The 20,756-nt window shown below is 39.7% G+C and overlaps 1 protein-coding gene across 2 annotated transcripts; it reads right to left on the bottom strand.

The window, feature by feature from the left end:
- Nucleotides 1-1,585: 1,585 nt before the first annotated feature.
- Nucleotides 1,586-20,517, bottom strand: ampd3b (adenosine monophosphate deaminase 3b). 2 transcript variants are annotated; one of them, XM_029522164.1, is made up of 16 exons: nt 14,842-14,889; nt 13,904-14,333; nt 10,739-10,961; nt 10,437-10,611; nt 9,948-10,113; nt 8,006-8,225; nt 7,711-7,840; nt 7,039-7,233; nt 6,573-6,704; nt 5,525-5,688; nt 4,824-4,950; nt 4,482-4,645; nt 4,135-4,255; nt 3,642-3,815; nt 3,312-3,422; nt 1,586-2,345 (listed from the first exon to the last, which is right to left on the bottom strand). In XM_029522164.1, exons 2-16 carry the CDS (start codon nt 13,923-13,925, stop codon nt 2,169-2,171), a joined length of 2,301 nt encoding a protein of 766 aa, XP_029378024.1. In that variant the 5' UTR covers nt 13,926-14,333; nt 14,842-14,889; the 3' UTR covers nt 1,586-2,168. The 2 variants fall into 2 exon arrangements, with proteins under 2 accessions (XP_029378024.1, XP_029378023.1); XM_029522163.1 differs by lacking the exon at nt 13,904-14,333 and adding an exon at nt 20,366-20,517 and having other exon boundaries at nt 2,169-2,345; nt 14,842-14,915.
- Nucleotides 20,518-20,756: the final 239 nt, after the last annotated feature.

Raw genomic sequence — 20,756 nt, forward strand, 5'->3', positions numbered from 1 at the left:
TAATTCTCAAATTCTTTCCAAAATTTTAGGGAAAACCAAATTCAAATTAAGCAAAGAGGTGCTTAATTGATTCTTCTTCAGCGTTACAGAATCATATTCAATGTCAATATTGACAAATTTTGTTAGTGGGATAAATACTACGTATAATTTTATATTGAACTTCTCTGAATTCATTGGAAATGGCAAACTTGTATGGAAGGAGTCATGTTGTTTTTTCCTCAAATTCCTCATCATTTAAAATTTGAACTAATTATGCAAAAAATTATCATGATGATACTTTTTCAATTAGCTGTACACATTTAAAGCTGTTTAAGCTGTGTAAAACATGTCTGTGTGTGTAAACTCACATTCCTACACCTGCAGGTGCTTTGTTGTGTTTCATGGCTGTGTCCATTCCAACAATATATGCTGAGCAAACCTGCCAAATACAACATCAAAATTTGGGCAGCATGTAATGCACAGCGCAGCGATGTCTGCAATTTAGCTGGACTGTGAGGAAAATCTCTTGAGGAAACACCTTAAAAAAAATCAGGTCACAGGAGTTGTGCTTGACATGGCTAAAGGACGTGAAGGGCATAACATGTCCACATACAAATCACAGGCAGGTTCCAGGTTTGTCCCACCAAAGGATTCAAAGACGAGTATGACCTGTGCTCAATCCAAAAAATATGTCTGCAAGGAGGCACAGTGGTACAATGGTTAGACTGTTGCCTCGTTGGTTCTGGGTTTGATTCCTGAGCCTGGGGCCTTTCTCTGTGGAGTCTGTATGTTCTCCCCGTGCCTGCATGTGTGTTCCCCAGCTTCTCCGGTGCACAGACCAAAGGCCCACACGTGTAGGTTCACTGGTGACTCTGAATTGTCTGTAGGTCTGAATGGGAGTGAGTGCTTGTTCGTCTCTGTATATCTCTATCTGCTGGCCCTGTGATAGACTGGCGACCTGTCAATGGTCTACCCTGTCCTGACAGGGAATTTGGCACACATTATACATAATCTATAATCTATAATCCACATCATCGATATAATCTACACTATAGATATATATTATAGATAAAAACAGTTTCATGTTCTGACCAATGCCACCCCCCACCACCACCACCACCACACACAATAAATAAAAATGGAAAAATAAAAGTGCGTAAGTGAGACTTCATGGTGATTGACCACATATATTTTCCTAAAAAAAGTTAATAAAAGCAATAGAAATAAGTAAATGAAAGGTCATGGGGTCACCAAAACCAATATGGTTCTTGCTTTTGTGGTGGTCACTAAATTTTAAAAGATCCAAATGAAAAGTTCAAGATATTTTTTTTTTTTTTCTGCTTTGAAAGTTTGGCCTGACGGTGCTGCTACAGGAAATTTGCTATTAAGTGTCATTATCAAGGGACTATTGTGTTCATGTATTCAAAGAAGAAGCAAAGTGCCTGATACAAGATGGAAGATGGACATTCCTTTGCAGCGGATGATGACCTTATTTGTTAATTTTATTAATTTGTTTAAAGTCATCTATACCCAAATAATAGGTACTTAACTTAAAATGTTAACTCATGAACATAAAAACCAAAACATTCAGGGAAAACATTCTTAATTGTTCTTAATTTCCTTTATTTTGCATATGAAAAACTAAGAGACATTTCAAACATAAAAAAATCTAAATACTCTTTAATAGTTGTATTGGATACTGCCATCAACACAATGAAATGGCTAGGTTACCTTCCATCACCTTCCATCACTACCACCTTTTTACAGCACATTTATCAAAAATCAACCAAATACAAATCTCACAATATAGCTGAAAATTACATAGTTGTTCCAATTCTGTCAAAGTCTTTTTAGTGAAAATACATTTATATTCCACTTACAAATGTGTCAAGACATCAGATTTCTCCAAATTCTAATGTAGACATTGCATATTCCAAATAAATACTGCACACTGTGACAAAGGTCATAGATCGAAATTTGAATACATTCATAAAATCAAATTTTTATCATGCTACATTCAGTTGGCCATTCCAAAGGTTTGTACAAAGGTCAACATAAAATAGTCAGAACATTCCTTTTTTTTTTTTTAGGTGAAACAAAAGGTAGAGGAAGTTTGGATAAACCATTTAACCTATGCCCTTTTTATCCCTGAAGGCATATCCACATACAGCTTGTGCTGGTGTCGTCAATCACTGCACAGGGCTAGTGCCAACCTCTGTCTTCACTGCATCCACCAGAAAACTCAATTCATTGCAAAGAGTCTCATGCCGGTATGCCATGCGGATTTGTGCCACGTTTGTCCGCCGAATGTCGTTGCCTTCTGGTCCATCCTCTAGGTAGTTGGGACCAATGAAGTGTTTCTTCTCCTGAGGATAAAAAAGGTCATAAACACAGTTTGAAGAATGTGGCAGAGTCTTTTGATACATCAACATGGGATAGTACAAGCTGTACAAACACTTGGCTTAGTGCCAGGCTGACAGAATCTTTTTTTTTCCATAATAGGACACACACAGTGGCAGTATGAGCATTTTTTTTGGACCATTAAGTGTTAGGCAGCAAAAAAGTTTCCAGGAAATAGAGAAAGGAATTCATGGATTATGACACAGACTCCCTCAGTGCATGTCATTACATGCTGGCGGAGATAACACAATGCTCTCTGTGTAGTCTAGTCATTTATTTATCATGGGTCTGTCCAACATAGGTGCAATATAGGCTTATCACTTATTTCCAGGGACATAGCTCAGTGGTAGGGCACATGCTTTGCATGCAGAGGCCCCAGGTCCAAACTCCAGCCACAAGGCAAACCAAGGGTAGGCTTGTGGTGGACCTAAGCCTGGCTAAATGGAAAGGTTTTGACAGGAAGGGCATGTGGAGTAAAAACTGCAGCCAAATCAATCATGGAAATCCCAGAGCTGATTTTCTGGGGAGACCCCAAACAGGGGAAAGACATAAATAAAAAATCATGGCATAATTTAAAACAATGTATTTATGAATGTGCTGTGTTTATTTAAGAAAAAATATAATCAGCTGATGAATGATGATAAGATTTTTTTCTTTTAACGCTCAAATATTTATTGGATAATTCAAATATTACCTGAAAATAAGCATTACTTTCAAACTCTTGGATATATGGGACTTTTAGTCTGGTCAACAGTTTTTTGGGGAGGGGGGACATGGGGGTCAGGGACAGTTTTCAAAAGCTAGTCTTTCCAAACTGTCAAACTGCAAATGGAGCGAGAGTAAGAAGGCACTATCTTTCTTCACCTGTCCTCTGAAGTCCCACCGTTGTCCCTAAAATCACAACACATGGAGCAAAAAAAGTGTGACCATACCTGATGTGACAGGCCACTCTGCAGCACACTGTTCCTGGCTATCTCGCATAAATCACAGGTGCTCAGCTTCCACAACTGGCCTGCAATGGCATACTCCTCCATCAGAGCCTCCTGTAAAAAACAACAAAACAAAAAAAACAACCCCCACACAGGTCAATACGGCACGAGGAAGTATGCATTTTTGTTGCAGAAGTTCACATTTAGTTCTACTCTGAATTCCTGTTACTCCTGCACCATAATAGTCATCTTGATTTCATGTCATAAAGTGAAATTCTTGAACCACAGTTATTCTAAGTGTGATGAAAATGAAATCATTCCTGAGGTTCAGACCTTGGTGTAGTGGAACTGCATAGGGTCATCAGTAGACAGTGACACACACAGGCCTTTTTGTAGAAACTCTCTCAGAGGGTTCTTTGAGTACTGCAGGAACAGGCTGTTGTTGCTCAGTGGGGACATGGCGATTGGGACCTGGGCCAGGTAGTACAGGTACTGCAGCACTGGACTCTGGGGAGAGATACCATGAAATATAGTCATATGAGTCAGGCTATATATGAATTTAAGGTAAAAATGAGCTCATGAAATTGTTCTCTATAAAGGAAGGTTGACTGTTTTGTCAACTATGCCTTTGACCCACAGCTGCCTTTATTGTGATTTGGCAAGCACTTCCTGTTTCTAAGGTTGAGTATACTAAAATAAACATAAAAAATCTGGAAGGATGAGCACAGCAGCATCAGTCATCAAAAGTTCTGTAATGGCAATTTAAAGTAATAATCAGCATGGAGTGACTTTTGTCTTTAACCGTAGTATGGATTGAAGACTACACCTTCTTTAGGTTGAGTCCATGGGAGATGTTGTCAGCTGTGAGGAAGGCAGAGACCAGGTGGGTGATGGAGCCAGCCTCACCGCAGTGGGGCCGAAACTGGAAGGTGTTCAGTCCTCGCTCCCTGGAGCGGGACAAATGAGTAGCATTTGATTAGGCTCGCTGCTTCTAAGCAAGTTTGGCAATCTCTTTAATTTGCAATCTCAATGGAAATGTCAAAGGAAAGAACAAACAAGGGAATGAACAAGAGTACACTTCACAGAAGTGTGCAAGAGTTCTAGTCACAGAGCAAAGTTTAGCAGATGAAAATCTTTTGCCTATTGTTACACCAACAAACATTCAGGACTTACTTGCGCAGGTTATTTAGCACCATGATGTTTGCATACATGTAGAACAGGTAGTAGGTGTAGGGAGGGTTTTCATCCATGGTCCATGCCTCAGGCTTTGGGCTTTTGTAAGAGAACATGTGGTCACTGTGTTTGGATTCGTCATCCACACTGTCAAACCCTGTAACCTGAACAACAACAAAGAATATCAGCACAATTGCAAAATGATTATTACGCTACCATTTGTGTGTCATGCATCATAATGTAAAGTCTTTCATTCTAGACGTTTTCAGTTGAAAATTTCTCTGTTGTGTACTGGCCTCCAATAAGGCCAGTACAAATTCCATCCATCATTATTGTACTTACATATTTTAAGAAGACATGTATTGCTCTGTGTTTCTGGGGATTTACTGTTGCCTCAAAGAGCGGGAGGAAAATGTTTTCCAGAATCTTGGCAAAGTTTGGTACTAATTTCTTCGACCTGAAAATGTCACTGCAAGACAAGAAGAATCAAATCAATTCATCTTACTATGAGAAATAAAACAAAACAAAACATTGCCACATCGCGCCATAATGCCACACACTCAGACCTACGGACAATTTAGAGTCACCAATAAACCCGAGCATGATGTGGGAGGAAACCCACGCAAGCACTGGGAGAACATGGAAACTCCACACAGAAAGGCCCCAGGCCTGGGAAGTGAACCTGTGACCTTCTTGCTGTGAGGCAACAGTGCCAATCGCTATGCCGTCATGCTACCTGAGTATTATTTCAGTGCCAGCTATTTTATATTTCTCAAGATAAAACTTTGACTGTCATAGTACTCGTCTCTTTACTTAAGATTATGTGATGACAACAAAGAAGGAAAGTTTAGACATCTGGAATTTTGTCACGTCACACAGAGTAAACAATAATAATATGGTTCCTTTTCTCAATTGTTTCATTGCCACTTCATTCTCACTTTTAAACAGAGCCAGTTCTGCTTTGTATTAACAGGACTGTGTTCGTCTTGTAAGGAAGGCACCTAAAGTGTCAAAGTAGCATTCTGCTTTCACTGTGGACTTACTAGATCCTAGGAATTTGGATCATCCATCTCATGTTGGATGAGTGGACCTTGTGCTGGATGAACCAGGTTGACAGGCTTTCCCACTCTGTGGGAGAGCGTCCATAAATAGACAGACGGGGCTCAGCGTGTTGGTATTTACTGTCTTCCAGCTCCTTAGCTACTTCCTGAAACACATGCCAAACCAGAGGAAGTCCTTGATGGTCATTGATAAAGCAGACGAGAATGTCAGTTACCACTCATAACATTAGGAGAGTATGTTGCTTAGTTTCCCTTTAAAGATAGCTATTTGGCAGCCATCATTCATTTCTTTATTCATTAACATGCTGAAATACTGACAGGACCCGAGTGCATGTTTGGTGCAACAACTCCTGGGAGTTGAAAAGCATTCACGAGAGTTCCTCTCTAGATAAAGCAAATGTTTTCCTGTGTTTTGATTTAACAGCTTAGTCGGAAAGCTTTTCAAAACAAGAGTAATTTATAATTTGGCCAAAACTTTATACATTGCCATAGACTGGATCACTTCACAGAGCTGTTAGTCAACTGGGGTTGGATGAAAAAGTTTTTATATTGACAATCATTTCTGAATCTAACTGTGACAGACACTTATAGACTCTTTACCGTCTGTATCATCGAAAGTAAGCACTTGCATTTTGGTTCAGGAAGTGAAGAGGAGACTACGAAGCTGGAAACACTGATGCAACAGTGTGACTAGCGACAAAATGTCTGGTTGTTGTGTTCTTGGCTGTCAGAATCGCTACTGAAGTTTTATCAAATTCCAACAGGATCTTGGCCGCTACAGAGGCATCTATGGTTGCATTTTGTTCAAGCAATAACACCCTTGCGTAGCTTGAGAAAATAATACACTCCGCCATACTTCCGTTGCCAAAATGCATGCGCAGTAATAGCTGCTTTATCATTGTTTACAAACTGAAGAAGGTTTTATAGCTATCACCTCGGCATTTACTATCGCACTCAATGGTTGCTGAGCAGAAAATGGAATAAGTCACTCGTGTTCAGAACCTTCAAATTATATTAACTCATACTACACCTTGATGAGACGTGCAAAGTATTCCCCATTGATGTAGTTGTCTGTTTTCAAGTAAATCTCTCGCAGTTCGCTGGCTCCCACAGGGTTGTATTTGGAGTTGAACTTGTCAAATCTGTGAAATGTTTGTCTTCCCTAGGAGAGTGATTCGTGAGAGAAAGATCACAGTCTCATTCCAGCAAACTGATTGTTGGTTTCATAATGCACACTGAAAAGACCTTGCATGTAACTTGGACAATTATTGTGCAACACCATATGAAATGCATGAATAGCTATAATTATATCCTTGTGTATTAAGGACAGGTCAGTGAAATGAAATGTGCTGAAAACAGGGCAGTGTCATCATGTTTAATATCTTTGCTTCCAGTGCTGTTTTTGCTTCTTCCAGATAAACCTGTTGAAAGTTACAGTATTGTGGGATGAGTAATTCTGGAAACATTTTCAAAGCTTTGCTCTAATTTGTTCTTACAGCATGCACGTCCAGCGAGTCCACGGTGAGGTCATAGGGGTCCATTTTGAGGTTGTTGAAGACGTCCTTTAGTGTAATCTTCTGGGAGCCTCGCTCCAAGACAACACGATCTGCCTCTCTTTGGTATGTGGTCTTTATAAATTTCAGCAGATGCTTCTGGTTCATGCAAGCAGCAGCATGTATATGTGTGTCCACCTGCATTTGACATGAAGCAAACTAATTTTACTGGACAGGTTACAGTAAAGTCTTGAAGTTGATTTAGACTGAAGGCACTGAAGTTAGTCATTACATCTGCTGTAGCAAAACAGGCTCAGGTTAAAGCTGTATCAGCTAGAGGGACTGGAATTGAAGTTTTAGAAGAGATTTACTTGTTACAGGTGAAACCACTTATTGCTTGTAAAAAGCCTATAGGAAAATCTATACATTACAAATGCTGTTCAAGTAATAGAAATCTGCGTACGGTGTCCATTTGGGGCCTTTAAATGTTTTAGTAAAAACATCTAAACTGTTAGAGCCTGAACGCTGTCACATTTTAAGGCCCTTGTAACTTTGGTTATGATGATCATGTGGTTGCAGTGATCAGTTTGAAAATGGACTCATATAATTACTATGCACAGTTTCCACTGTATTTAATGCTTGGGTATGAGAAAAAAAAGACAAAAAACACCCAACCTTCCTGACGTTGTAGAAGTCTCTGTGTGGAACGCCTTTCAGCTCTTTCAGCTCTGCCATCTCATTCAACATCTCATGAAGGTAGAATTTAGAGGCCAAAAAGTTCAAGCGTCTGTGGCAATAGGTTTTCCTGTGAGCCAACAAAAGAGCCGCAAAAAGAGTTGTAGCAAAGATACAAGAGATATATTTTTGTAAAAAAAATGACTCTTCCTGACCACTGTACTGACTTGTCTTCTGCTCCTGGCTGAGTGCCCCCTAGTTAGTTCCCAAAATATTCAAAACACTGCATACTCACGTTGGGCCATCAGCAATCATAGCTAGGACTTGGCTCAGGTCCATGGCGAAGGTCTCGAGGTCAGGGTAAGGGAGTGTGTGGGGCTGCTGCTGTTTCAAGGCTTCTGTATTGTCATAAACATAAACTATGCCGTCTTTCATCTGTAGCTCGTAGTTTAAGTTTTCAGGAATACCCTCCATGGAGTACGGGTCCTCTCCTTCACGAGGGCAAGGCCAGATGTCTACAAACAAGAGAATAAATAAATAAACTGGCATTGAACACAATGACTTACTTGGATTACAACAAGACTCCTTGATCATGAACTGTATCAATCAATATTTTCTGGTATCACAGGCTGGTTATTGTTTATTTATATTAGCACAATTCAAAAATTGTATTAATTCATACTAACAAGACTAATAATAATTTAAAAAGGCTGATGAGTTATGAATCACCATTTTCAACTCATTATGTGGTGTTATGTGTTAAAAGGCAAGTTAATTAGTTTTGTGACATTTCATGTGACCAAGAATTTTATAAAGATCCGTATGTATATATGGGGGCACTTGACGCGTGCTCAAAAATGAATAATAGTTTCAAGAATGACCACAATTTTGTTCTTTTTCTATCAAGAGATGCTCAATACTCCTCGAGGAGGTCAAAGTGGCAAACTGATTTCACATGATTTAAACAAATCTAGGATTTGATTCTTTGTTCGATTTGTTTGATTCTTTATTCTTAAGATATATTGCCCAGCTCTACTAAATGGATAAATATACAAAAATATATGTTTATTTTACCACAAAATGTATATGCATATTTGTGCACACACACACACATTCATACTGTATTATCACCAAACCTACAATATTGAGGAAAATGTTTTTTTTTACATATATTAATTAAGTAGCAGACGATCACTGACACCTTAAAACACACTGTGTTTTAAACTTGTGGCTGAACGGTCGTGCTGGGAATAGTCATATTCACGGGAGGCTGACTGGATGAGAAACGTGTGGCAGGAAAAGGAGCATAAACAATAAGGGGGACTACAGCTTTGACAACACTGTCGAACAAAGCCAATTCATGAACTTGGGAGAGTGACACAAGGAAGTATAGTAAAGCTGAAGTCAGAGCATCAGGAGTCACCTGGCACCGACATCATAAGGAAATGGGCTATACCTGTCACACTCCCAGTGTCCGCCATTAGAGTGCTTTATGCTTCCATTCCCCAAAACTACCACTAACTGCTCGGCTGAGCGTGTTAAAACTGTGCTTGACTGGCCAGTTTCCTGGCCTGACCAGAACCCCTATAGAGTGTACAAGAGGGAATGGTAAAGAGGAAGATGAGAAACACCAGACCAAATAAAACAGACAAGCTGAAGATCACCATCAAAGAATTCTGGGCTTCAGTAAGACATCAGCAGTGTCACAGATTGATCCCCGTCATGTCAAGCTTCATTGATGTAATAATTTATTGTTTATTGTATAAGTGTTTTTTGATCTTAGTAAATATTCTAATATCTTGTGATTCTGGATTTTTGATTTCCATGAACTGTAAGTGATAATAATCCAAATTCATGCAAGACGAGGACTGAAGCATTTGACTCTGTGAGAGTTTGTCTTTTTGAGTATCCTTCCTCTACGCTTTGCTTTTGTATGATTGTTTGGTCTCAGAAGAAGACTTTGGAAACTTGTTCCTATCTTACATACTGTACACACAAACTGATACACATGAGAGAGTATATTATCACTCTTTCATTGCCAGTTGTGATAGCTGCTCTCAGTCTGAATTGTTTCATTAATCTTGAAAAGCCCACTGACACACCCCACACCTTCTAAGTTACCTTAGAAAATAAGTGTGATGCTGCTCGATCGAGCAGGTGAAACGGTTCCAAATCTACCAGGAATGTTCGTCGCCACGGTCAGGGCATGTGGACCTTGTAGGAGTATCCTTCCCTACCTGGCATGATCTCATCCTCCTCCCTCCACTTTGCATCTTCAGCGTTGCGGAGAAATTTGGCAATAGTCCTGGGAAAGCGGTGGTAGGCCAGCCTGGAGTACTTTTCTCTGATGAACAGCGCCGTTAGAAGACTCTTCGCTGCCTGTTCGTAATCTTCAACTGTGATCTGGAAACAGTTTTCACCTTGTTAAAGGATTAACTGCAAGTGGTTCAACATCTTTTAATATGAGATGAGGAAAAAAAGACATGGTTTTTCGACGAGTTGTATAATTGTACACAATTATTGCCTTAAGTCAAATGTGTGGCAGCAGCTGGTGGTGCTGGAGGTTTTCAGCAGAAGTTTCAATAGGACAGAATTGAGATTCTGTGGAAATTGTTTCAGTCTACTGACAGTTTCTAATTTTGGTACTTTCCCAGAACAATGAAAAAGTTGCTCATTCATCGCCAATCAGTTTTGCATTAGTGCTCTCTAGTGAGAATCGTGTTTACCCCTGCACAGTAATCTCCGCTGATGGTCACTCTCTGGAAGTCTGGAAAACTATCTGGCAGATCCGGTTCAGGTTCGGTTGGGGAGAGAAGTGGAGAAGCTGATGACAGTGGCCAGTCACTGCCTGGTAGCTGTAACGATAAGGACTGTGAACGCTTCAACCTGAAACTCTTCTTTCTAGTGACACACAAGAAAAGACAAATGTTACCCTTTACACATCATAATGCTCACACTTGCTTAAGATCATGTGCAAGCAACTCTTTTTTTCAGTTTATAGATTTATGATTTATGATCTGATTCCTACTTCTTAGCAGACTCTTCAGATTGCTGCTCAGCCAGCTCCTTCTTTAGAGCCCTCTCCCTGTCTTCATGCAGACCAATGGGGCAGTCCTCTGGCACAGTGAACAGTGCCATGACATCCTTGGTGTCTTCCTCCTTCAACGCTGAGGCGTAAACCTTCTCCGCCATGAGGCGAACCTTCTCGTCAAGCTCACTCATTGAAATTCTTTGGAAAAGCCTCGGGATATCTGTGATGGTTGAATGATTTTAGCGAGTTGTTTTTTTTGTCTTGGCAAAGATGGCTTTGCTTGAACTGCCGAATGACAATAATTCCCACTTTTCCTTACAATTTAAATAGAAACTTCTGCTTGTCTACAAAGTTTCACACAGTGGAAACCACTTGTAGTGACTAAAAAGCTTGAGGTATAAATCTTCCCCATAAAAATTCAAAAAGTGTTCAAGTAGTTTTTCAGTAGTATCAATTTGGGGTTTCCTCAAAAATAAGTCCTTGCTCATGGTGGAATTTGTTTGGTCCAGGCCTGCTTCACGTGTAAAGTGCCTTGAAGTAACTTTGTTATGATTATGCCCATTATGAATAGAATTTGATTTGAATTTAGCTCAAAACTGTTGAAGCCTCCGACCAAATGCTCTTTTGGCTCTTTTTTTGCAGAAGGTGTATCACAACCATCGTACCCATCATCTGGTTATTAATTAGTCGAAAACATACATCAATCCCTCCCCTGCACCTGCAGCATTTCATCACCATAATCCTGTAAATGGCTTTATTTCTTTTTTCCAACCTCTGATTTCCATACTATCGGAGCTGATATCACTTTCAAACTGACACCAAAGGTGGGAAAGAGTTGGAGACAGGATTTTTGTCTGGTTTCTGAAGTTCATGGCGAACTAACCTCTTTCTCCTGTAGTGATCTTTGTACTGTGAGTCAGCTGGCAAAAAATCTAACCATCCTATTGCACTTGGTGAAGCTAATTTCCATTTCATTTTTTTCTTTTTTTATCTAGTGCTTAGCAGGGATCAGTTTCACTGTGATAATGTGGTTTTACAATCTGAACACCTTGAGCTATTAATTCAATAATTTTGTTTGAAAAATTAGCAATATTTCCTTTCAAGGGCTGGTTATTATAATCACACAGACCCATTATTTATGAAGCTACATGTTTTAAAATTCAAAAATTTTTATGACATTTAAACTATGTACAGCAAGTAATGGAATTATTTTCAGCACAGAAGGGTGAGTAGGCTTAAAAAGACATCAATAAGTTCGCTATTTCAAAAGATAAAAAAGGAATTAAGACATTAAGATAGGCATACATGAGCATTATGTTTCTGACTAAACATTTTCAATCATTTATTGCATCATTTATGATTTGATATAAAATCTATGTACTTGTTACATACTGTAAGCACTTTTTTTGTTTGTTGTGATGACTAAATAAAAAAACAACATCTACTACTACATCAACTGCTACTACATGTTGCATCTCATATCATAAATCTGTTGATATATGGCAGCACTTGAAGAAGAAATAACATTATGTTAGGGATGGCAGCGCATGAAATAGCAAAAACATGACATCTATAAATATGACTCTCAGGAGAGGAGCTTGGCACATTTTGTAAACCCTCAACTGAACTCGTATCAGTAAACATGTCTTAAGTGGCAGACTCATGTTTCATTGCTGGTTGCATTTTCTGTATGTTTGTCCAGCTAGTTACAGTAAACACAGTTAATCACTGTCCTTAGTGTCCTGGGCAGAGTGTCCTCTTAAGCTCTCTGTATGGGAACTATCCCCCTCTCAGGAAATACAGCACTGGTATGCAATTCCCAGTGCTGCGAACATGTGAAAATATGATAAACTCTTGCTCGCAGCGGTTTCTTCATCAGAATGGCTGCGTTTAGTCTGTTTACTTGTACTTTGTTTTGCATTCTAGTTTAGTAGCTTCGATAACAACTGCATGTTGTGTATATATATGACTTTGTTTAGGTGTCTGTATTAAGGACTTTATTGATCCAAATTAATTATTTGTCTAAACAGTTATAACAAATACGTTTTTTGCGCTATTTTGCCAAGGCAAATTTAAATTGGACAAAATAATTACCCCGTAAAGCTGCATGTGCATGTTGGAATTGAGCTAATATTGCCAAAGAATCTGCAGAATCATATCAAAACAATTTGATTTATTTTTAATTTAGTCAAGAAAAAGAATGTCTGGTTCTTTGCTGTGAGAGCTGCTGTTATTAGTGTACCATGATTCTGGTTCTCAAGACCTTTCAGTGGAAACATAGTCATGTTTATTTGTATTGACCTAGTTTTTATGCATACCCATGGCAAAACCTCTGCTTCTACTTTTAAACAGTCCCTGTGAATGTGTGTGTCAATCACCCCAGTTGAAGTTGTTGTTTTTAAATAGCTTTGCCTGCTTGCCTACGTGGTGTGAAAGCTGCTGTTGCTTTTCGACATCCTATCAGTAGCAGAGACGTTTAACCATGTCATGGTTGTTACTAATAATAATGTTGCAGTCAGTGTTGTCCTGTTCCAGCATCAATCCCTGTGGAAGCATCTGGATCAACAAGCAGAATTTGCACCACCTTCATATCAGATAACAAACTTCTCTACTGCAGGTTCACCATCCTAAGTGGTTTACATGAACTCTATCCTTCTGAGAACTTTGAGTGATCTTGGCACCCTCACAGATGACCCCAGTAACATTTGCCCTCACATTGGTATGCTGTGCTGCCTGTTCCTTAGCTGGCACATATCGGAAGCTGTCATTCATCAAGAAGTTGTCAGCACGTGTACGTGTTCCCTACTGGAACAGCTGAGCGGTCTCTAGCATGACCTTGACCTAAATGTCCAGTTATAGAAAGCTTACCTACACAAAACTGTCTGGGAATGTTGGGAAGGTACATTAACATATGTAATAAGAAATTAGATTAATACGCTGAACGTTTTTGAAAGTATAGACCTATCAGCTCGACATATTGCAAAGACTCTAATTCACAATATTCACTTTTAATAATGCTTTCACTTGTTTGTCTCAGATTTACAACGAAGAGGTAAGCCATTTATAAAATCTCTGCACCTTAGTGCTTCAAACTGTTACACTGAAACTTAGTGTCACTATACACTTTAATGATCAGTAGAGGAAACTCTATCTGTCTCTTACCTTCTGTAGTGAATTTGGCCATGTTTGGCTCTCTCAGTCTCTGCCTGTTGAGTCAAGTATTTCAGATTTCATGTATCTGCTTCTGTTTCTTCTTGACTTGAGTTCCTAGCTATGTCTCCACTATTTTCATATGTCTACCACTTGATGTCGAGTCTTACAGGACACTGACGTGTGAAGCTCTGTCCGCTTCCTTATATCTGTCTTGCATCTGCGATGTGTCTCTGCTGTGTTTACACTCTGACTGTCTCAGTCAAGCTTTTCCCTGCCGTATATGTGGTCTGGAGCCTGTATGTATCATGCAGCTGCTAGTTGTTGCTGTCTTGAGTGTCCTTCTCTATCTCTATTTTAGGGTGTTGGGAGCGTCATGGCAACAAGGGCTTCTAATCCAAGCTGGTATGTCACAATTGGCTGGTAACATGTGAGTGGCTATCTGTAAAATGGAGCAATAGAAATAAAAGGAGTGTGAAACTGAAATTTGTGAGGAATCCATGAAAAATCTTGGTTTACAGTTTCATTCTCCTCAATCAGCAGCTAAAAACTGATGTAGCTGTTGTCAATTTCTGCAGCAGTGTGTATAACTTGGATTTGCACTAGAATGTTTTGCTTTTACAGTTTTGATGGAAAAACTACACAAAATGATTGTAGGTCTTCACAACACGTTGTCAACATGTTACTCCTTATCAGCATTTCGCACTGTTAAACTGTTTCTGCCCTGTCCAGCACTATTCTTAGTGCTTGGCGTCACTTTGATTTACTTTGACTTCCCAACAGTTTTTTGGGGTATTGTTGCCTAAAGTTTTGAACAGTGGAAGTGGGAGTTGCACTCTTATCACTCTTATCAAGTATCATTACTTGCATATTTTTTAATTACCTCCTCCATACAAATGTGATCATTTGTGTTTTATACCATGTTTATCTTACACTGTGTAATCACGTACCTCTCCCAAAGCTTGGTGTGGACTGCTGTTTACAAAGTGCCATGTCCCGTTTCTTCATATTGATCTTTTTGAACCTATGGAAAGCAAAGCTTTAATTAGTGATAATTATAACTCACTTGAAGCGTCAGTAATCAGTCTTATTTTAGAGTGACACTGCAACAACAGACGATGATCTCTGTGATTAACAATGCAGAGAGATCACTGACAGATTCATTTAAAATGTCAAGACGATGTGCAGCCTGATTGTTATGATCCTGATCTCCTGTTTTCCTGCTAACTCCTCTCTCTCCCCCTCCCTGCAGAGCAGGTGCAGAGAGACGGGGGGGTCTCTGGAAGCACTGGGATCCCGGCACGCCTGCAGCTTGTTCTGCCCAATCAAACCGGCTTCTTAAGCCACACTCTCTCTGTCTCCAGCGCCAGAATATTCTCTTTGATTGCTCCAGTGTTTGCGTATGTGTTTCCAGAGATGTCCTGCCCCTCGCCTCGTGATCGTTTTTCCTGCACTGATTTTCTCCTGTATAGTGAGTCTTTCTGTTGTACTTTGGTTTTTGCCTGTATCCCAGATTGCTGGTGATTTTCTGTTTGCCTTATCTGCTGTTACTTTTAGAAAGGATTTTGGTTGTTACTTAGTTTTTTTCATCGTACTGAGCGTACTGATTTTCTGTTGGTACTTTTGTGAATAAACTTTTTTTTAACTCTGCATTCTGGGTCCTGGATTCCTTGCCTGGCATGTCACACTGTTATTGCAATAAAGAAAACTGCCTAATCTAGTCTTACATTGGGCAGCCACCACCTCACTCCTTTGGTTGTGTACTGGCACTAACACACGCCCACACACACACACACACAAACGGAGAAAGGAGGTGAATGTTCACCTCCATGCTTAGGTTCAGTTTGGCAGGTGCTTAGTTACAAGTTGAGAAGATTCGGACTGAGAAAAAATTAAACGATAAAGCATGATTCTGTAATGAAGAGCACTTCCTTCCTGGAGTTTGAGGCAGGGTGGTGTAGGTATGGCACCAAGCATTCTGGTGATATATGCACTTTAATAATTATGCAGGCACTTTGGTAACACATTCACATTTTATTTGATTTGCACAAGACAGTTTGCACTTTGCATTTTAGCACACTTGGTATAGATATGGTTATATTTATTGTCTGTTTTCTATATTGTCCTTTTAACTGTGCTGATAAGTGCTGTGATGGCCACATGGTTCCACCTGCAAGAGAGGGACATGAGATTTAATATGTATTTGTGTGGTAATTGAAGCGCAAAGATGAAGTAATGTGACAACTATTATGTGTTGTGCCATAAGTGTCAGTACATTCAGTGTGTGTGAGAGAGAGAGAGAGAGAAATGGTACTCACTCTCTTTGTCTCCAGGGTGTTCAGGCAAAAAGCTTCCCAAGGCAACAGGAACCATTTTTTATAGTTCTGGGGCACCCCAGTGGTAATTAGCGCAGGGCATTGGAAGAAGGGGTGTTTTATTATTGTAATGTGCTGGGATTGTGGATGAGGATGTGTTTGTTAATATCAGTATGTATATAGCAGAAAGATCATGTGGGTAACTAGGAAAGAGGACATGTGTGTCAGAATGGTGAATGGCTTCTTCCTCACTCAAGAGGCTATTCACCATATTCATGGCACCATTTGTCATCAGTGGTGGTTGATGTGGAGGAGGCTCGCCATGTGCTGGAGGTGTGACAAGAAAAGCCCTCATCTGTGACACGATCCTGCTTAAGTCTTCTTTTTGCCATCCGTAATTGTTGTCATTTTCCAGATTCATTTTTATGGAGAAATTAATTTCAAGTGCAGAGAATATATAAGATTCATTTGGTGTTGCAGCAGTCTTAAGCTGCCAAAATGCTATGGCCACAATTCTTCACAAAGAACTCGCCCACACAACATGTGTTTTTGATGATAGACCTGCTGAAGTGGAGCTAAAGAGATCGAAGTGCAGCTAAGGGCTCCTCATGAGAGAGCTCTCAAAGGGTCAAAATCAGACGCAGAAGTTGATATTCTCCGCTGCTCAGAGAAAATTATTTTGCTGAGTCCTTGAGCCACATCATTCGAGCTGGCTCAAGGCATGGAGAGGCACTCATCCACCAAATGCTTCAATTTCCCCACCAAGTTGTCTTCCTTCAGCCCAAAATAATAAAAAAAAACCCAAAACACAACAGTAAAATATTGTAATATGTGCCTACAAACAACAATCAATGTTTGTTTCCCTCCCTCATTAGATAATGCAATCTTGTGTTAAAGTGCTGAAAACAGAAATGATATAGTTGAGATTAATAAGGCTGCTGTATTGCCAAAATCCATTCACGCTGATTTTTATTCTAAAAAAAGATGTGGGCAATGAGCTGCTATCAATGTACATCCAAATGTACATTTGGTAAATTTTAAATAACTTTACTCTGTAAAAGACGAAAACCTGAACACTTGATTGAGTAAGTTTAGATTCAGACTCATTCAGATGAACAAAGAAGTTCAGTCCCAAAGACTCCAGGCATCCCTTTGTCATATTTTGACTGCACATCTCCCACACGGCTGCACCTTATGTTAATAGTAAAATAAAATATGATGAATGGAAAATGAATATGGGCAGCACGGCATCATAGTGGTTAGCACTGTTGCTGTTACTGTTGAAGAAGGTGTCAAATTGTTACTAGTACATAGTAGCAAGAAGCACTCATGCCTAGTTCTGTAAATGATGCAAAAATGATGCTTGGCAATGGCAATCTGTTTGACTGCTATTTAGAAGGCGCTAGAGCCAATCCCAAGTCAGGACAGGTCACCAGTCCAGCAAAGGGCCAACATACAGAGACATGCAGAGACCAACAGCCATTCACACTCACACTCAGACCTACGGACAAATTAGGGTCACAAGGTAACCTAATCTCTTTGGACAATGGGAGGAAACCCACACAGACACAGGGAAGACATGCAGACTCCACACAGAAAGGCCCCAGGCTGGGAACCGCACCAGCGACCTTAGTGTGGGACGACAGCACTAACCACTATGCGGAAAAATGAACTTCATGCAACAACATGTTCCTGCCTACACCCCCCCCCCCCCCCCTCCAATGCCTGCCTGCCTGTCTCTCTCTCTCTCTCTCTCTCTCTCTCTCTCTCTCTCTCTCAACCCAACCGGTCGAGGCAGATGGCCGCCCCCCCTGAGCCTGGTTCTGCTCGAGGTTTCTGCCTCTTAAAGGAAGTTTTTCCTTGCCACTGTTGCCAAGTGCTTGCTCATCGGGGGATCTGTTGGGTCTCTTTAAATAAATTTATAAAGAGTTTGGTCTAGACCTGCTCTATATGTAAAGTGCCTTGATGTAACTTTGTTATGATTTGGCGCTATACAAATAAATCTGATTTGATTTGATTTGATTTGAAAAAAACTTGGTCTAGCATGATCTCATTTACAACTGGACCTGACTTGACACACTATAGTGTGACTTGTGACCAGAGTGAAGATGACTTGGTCCCACCTCTGCTCACCATCTACCACTGACTTTCATGACTAATATTAAACAAATGCTCTCCTAGAGGTGGAAGCACCAATTCAAATGTTGAATTCGGAAGGATTAATATAATTAATAAAGACAAGAGAAAAGAAATATCAACAAGATCACCTTTAATTAAGTGCAAGAGAACAGAACATTGCAAACTTTAAACTAAAAATTAAAAAGGTAACGTGTGGGCCTATGAAACAATCACCTGTCAATTGGTTTCTTTTACTGTCCTTTTAGAAACTAGTATCGCTCATAAGCAGTGAGTCTTATCAAATGCTACTCATTTGTCCCTCCCCAGGGAGCGAGGACTGAACACCTTCCAGTTTCATCCTCAGTGTGGTGAGGCCGCTTCCAACCTGCAACCTTTTTGTTGTGGAGCAACAGGGCTCACAGAATAAATTTCAGTTAACTGCAGTTCTAACTAGAGATAAATGATGCCAATTGTCATTGAGCTGACTGGGCAACACTAAAAATTTAAGAAGTTGCATGGGGAAGCCAGGCTAGTAGTTGGTTAAGAGTTTCACAACATGCTTTGTTGATTTTGGAATATCCTGTTTCGTTACACACTAATGTACAGCCAGACAGTCCCAGCAGCATGAGTAACACAATTTTCTTGCTTGACTAAAGGTGCTTGCTGCACTGATAGTGCTCAGTGTCAGATCTCTGACAGCAACAATGGGAACAGGTTTGCGTATGTCTAAATATGCTAGTTTCCCTGAAATGTATGTAAAAAACTTCGAAGCAACAGATGTCATTTCGGGCTGCAGACATGCAGTATAAACATGAATGTACTTCAAGTTGCCAGTAAACACAAGCAGTCATAAATATTTAGAGCAGTTTCTGTAATTTCTTCCTGCAGTAGGATAATGTAAACGTGAAGTTCTAGTAAATTTTTTGGTGACAACCTTTCTGAAAGACATGTTGAAGCTTGTTGCATTTGTGGTTGAGCATGTCCGCAGAACAAGACCCCGCATAGTAATGGAATGCACTGTATTCACTAACTATGGGATATGGGAGATAATAATCTGTGGAATTCTTGTTGAATTTTCAGTTTGGCGATGATGGATGCATTTTAAGGAAGACCAAAACATTATCGTTGTTAGTGTCAAATAAACAATACAAAAATATCGAATAATGCAATTTTTCTTGGCATGAGCCAAAATTTACATGTTCTTCACACTCAGTCTCTGAACAATTATAGAATTTGACCTTCTGCTCTTTCCTTGTATTGAAATGTCAAGCTGACTGTGAACTGCGCTGCCACTATTGTTTATTCATTATTTTCATCGTTTAGGCGCAAATACAGGAAAAACATTGACAGCTGAAGAAGCACTATCTGATGTTCTGCATGTTCTGTATTGGCTGAAGCTCATATCCAACAGTATGCAAAGAGTGCCATGACCAAGCGGTTTCATTTGTATAAGCCTGTTATGTCTACAAAGTGCCACAACACAAAGAATTCCTAGCCCAACCCAACGCTCCTACGAGCAGCATTTAAAAAAAAAACAAAAAAACATGAATGCAGAACATGTAATGCTCATGCTCAGGAACAGGAACAAGTCACACTTTTCAGTAGACTAAACTTTACTGTTGTTAATGTGTTTCGGTAAACATGAGCGTGATACAGTTTGCCACAAATAGGCAAAAAAAAAAAAAAAAGAAGAAGAAGAAATTGTGTAAGCTTACTCATTGTGGAATACTTTTTAAAAAAATACATTATATAGACATGTTGCTTCTTTTTTTTTTTTTTGTCATTGCCCACATTTGCTGGATACATTCATACCTGTGTGTCACTCATATAGGACTTAAGCTACTTCAGATATTTTATTCTGAATGTAACAAACAGAAAAGCAATGAAAAATATTTTCATAGAGTATTTGAGAGAGTATTTGATCAGTATTAATGTCCACAGCAAAGCACAACTTTAGGCATTTCTGTCAGCTGATACAAATTAAGACTCGTCCAATAAAAATAACAAAAGTGGGGAAAAGATAAGGTTTGGCTGTACTTACTGTTTGCAGGATGGTGTACAATGCTAACACTCCAGTGCTGCTAGCTTCCCTTATTAGGTGTCACAAAACTGAAGGCAAGGGCAGTTTGTCTTTATCTGCTAACCGGAACCAGCACAGAGTTTTATGAAGTGCTCTGTATCCGCAAAGCTCAGTTCAGAGTAGGAAGTGCAGCGAAGCAAAGCTTCTGTAGTGCAAAGAAATTCAATTTTGAAGACCACTCCTTTGTGTATCTTTGGTACATGTTCTTGCGTGTGACTGAATACATACATTTTTCACATACTATTACAGGATACATAACAGGTTGGCAGTTTGCATTTGCAGTTAAGGTTGAGTAATTTTTTTGTTTGTCTTACATGGACTGTGCTTCCTGTGCTAGGATTCTGATGTAGAA

Source organism: Echeneis naucrates, chromosome 16 (assembly GCF_900963305.1).
Source record: "Echeneis naucrates chromosome 16, fEcheNa1.1, whole genome shotgun sequence".
NCBI classification, from domain to species: Eukaryota; Metazoa; Chordata; class Actinopteri; order Carangiformes; family Echeneidae; genus Echeneis; species Echeneis naucrates.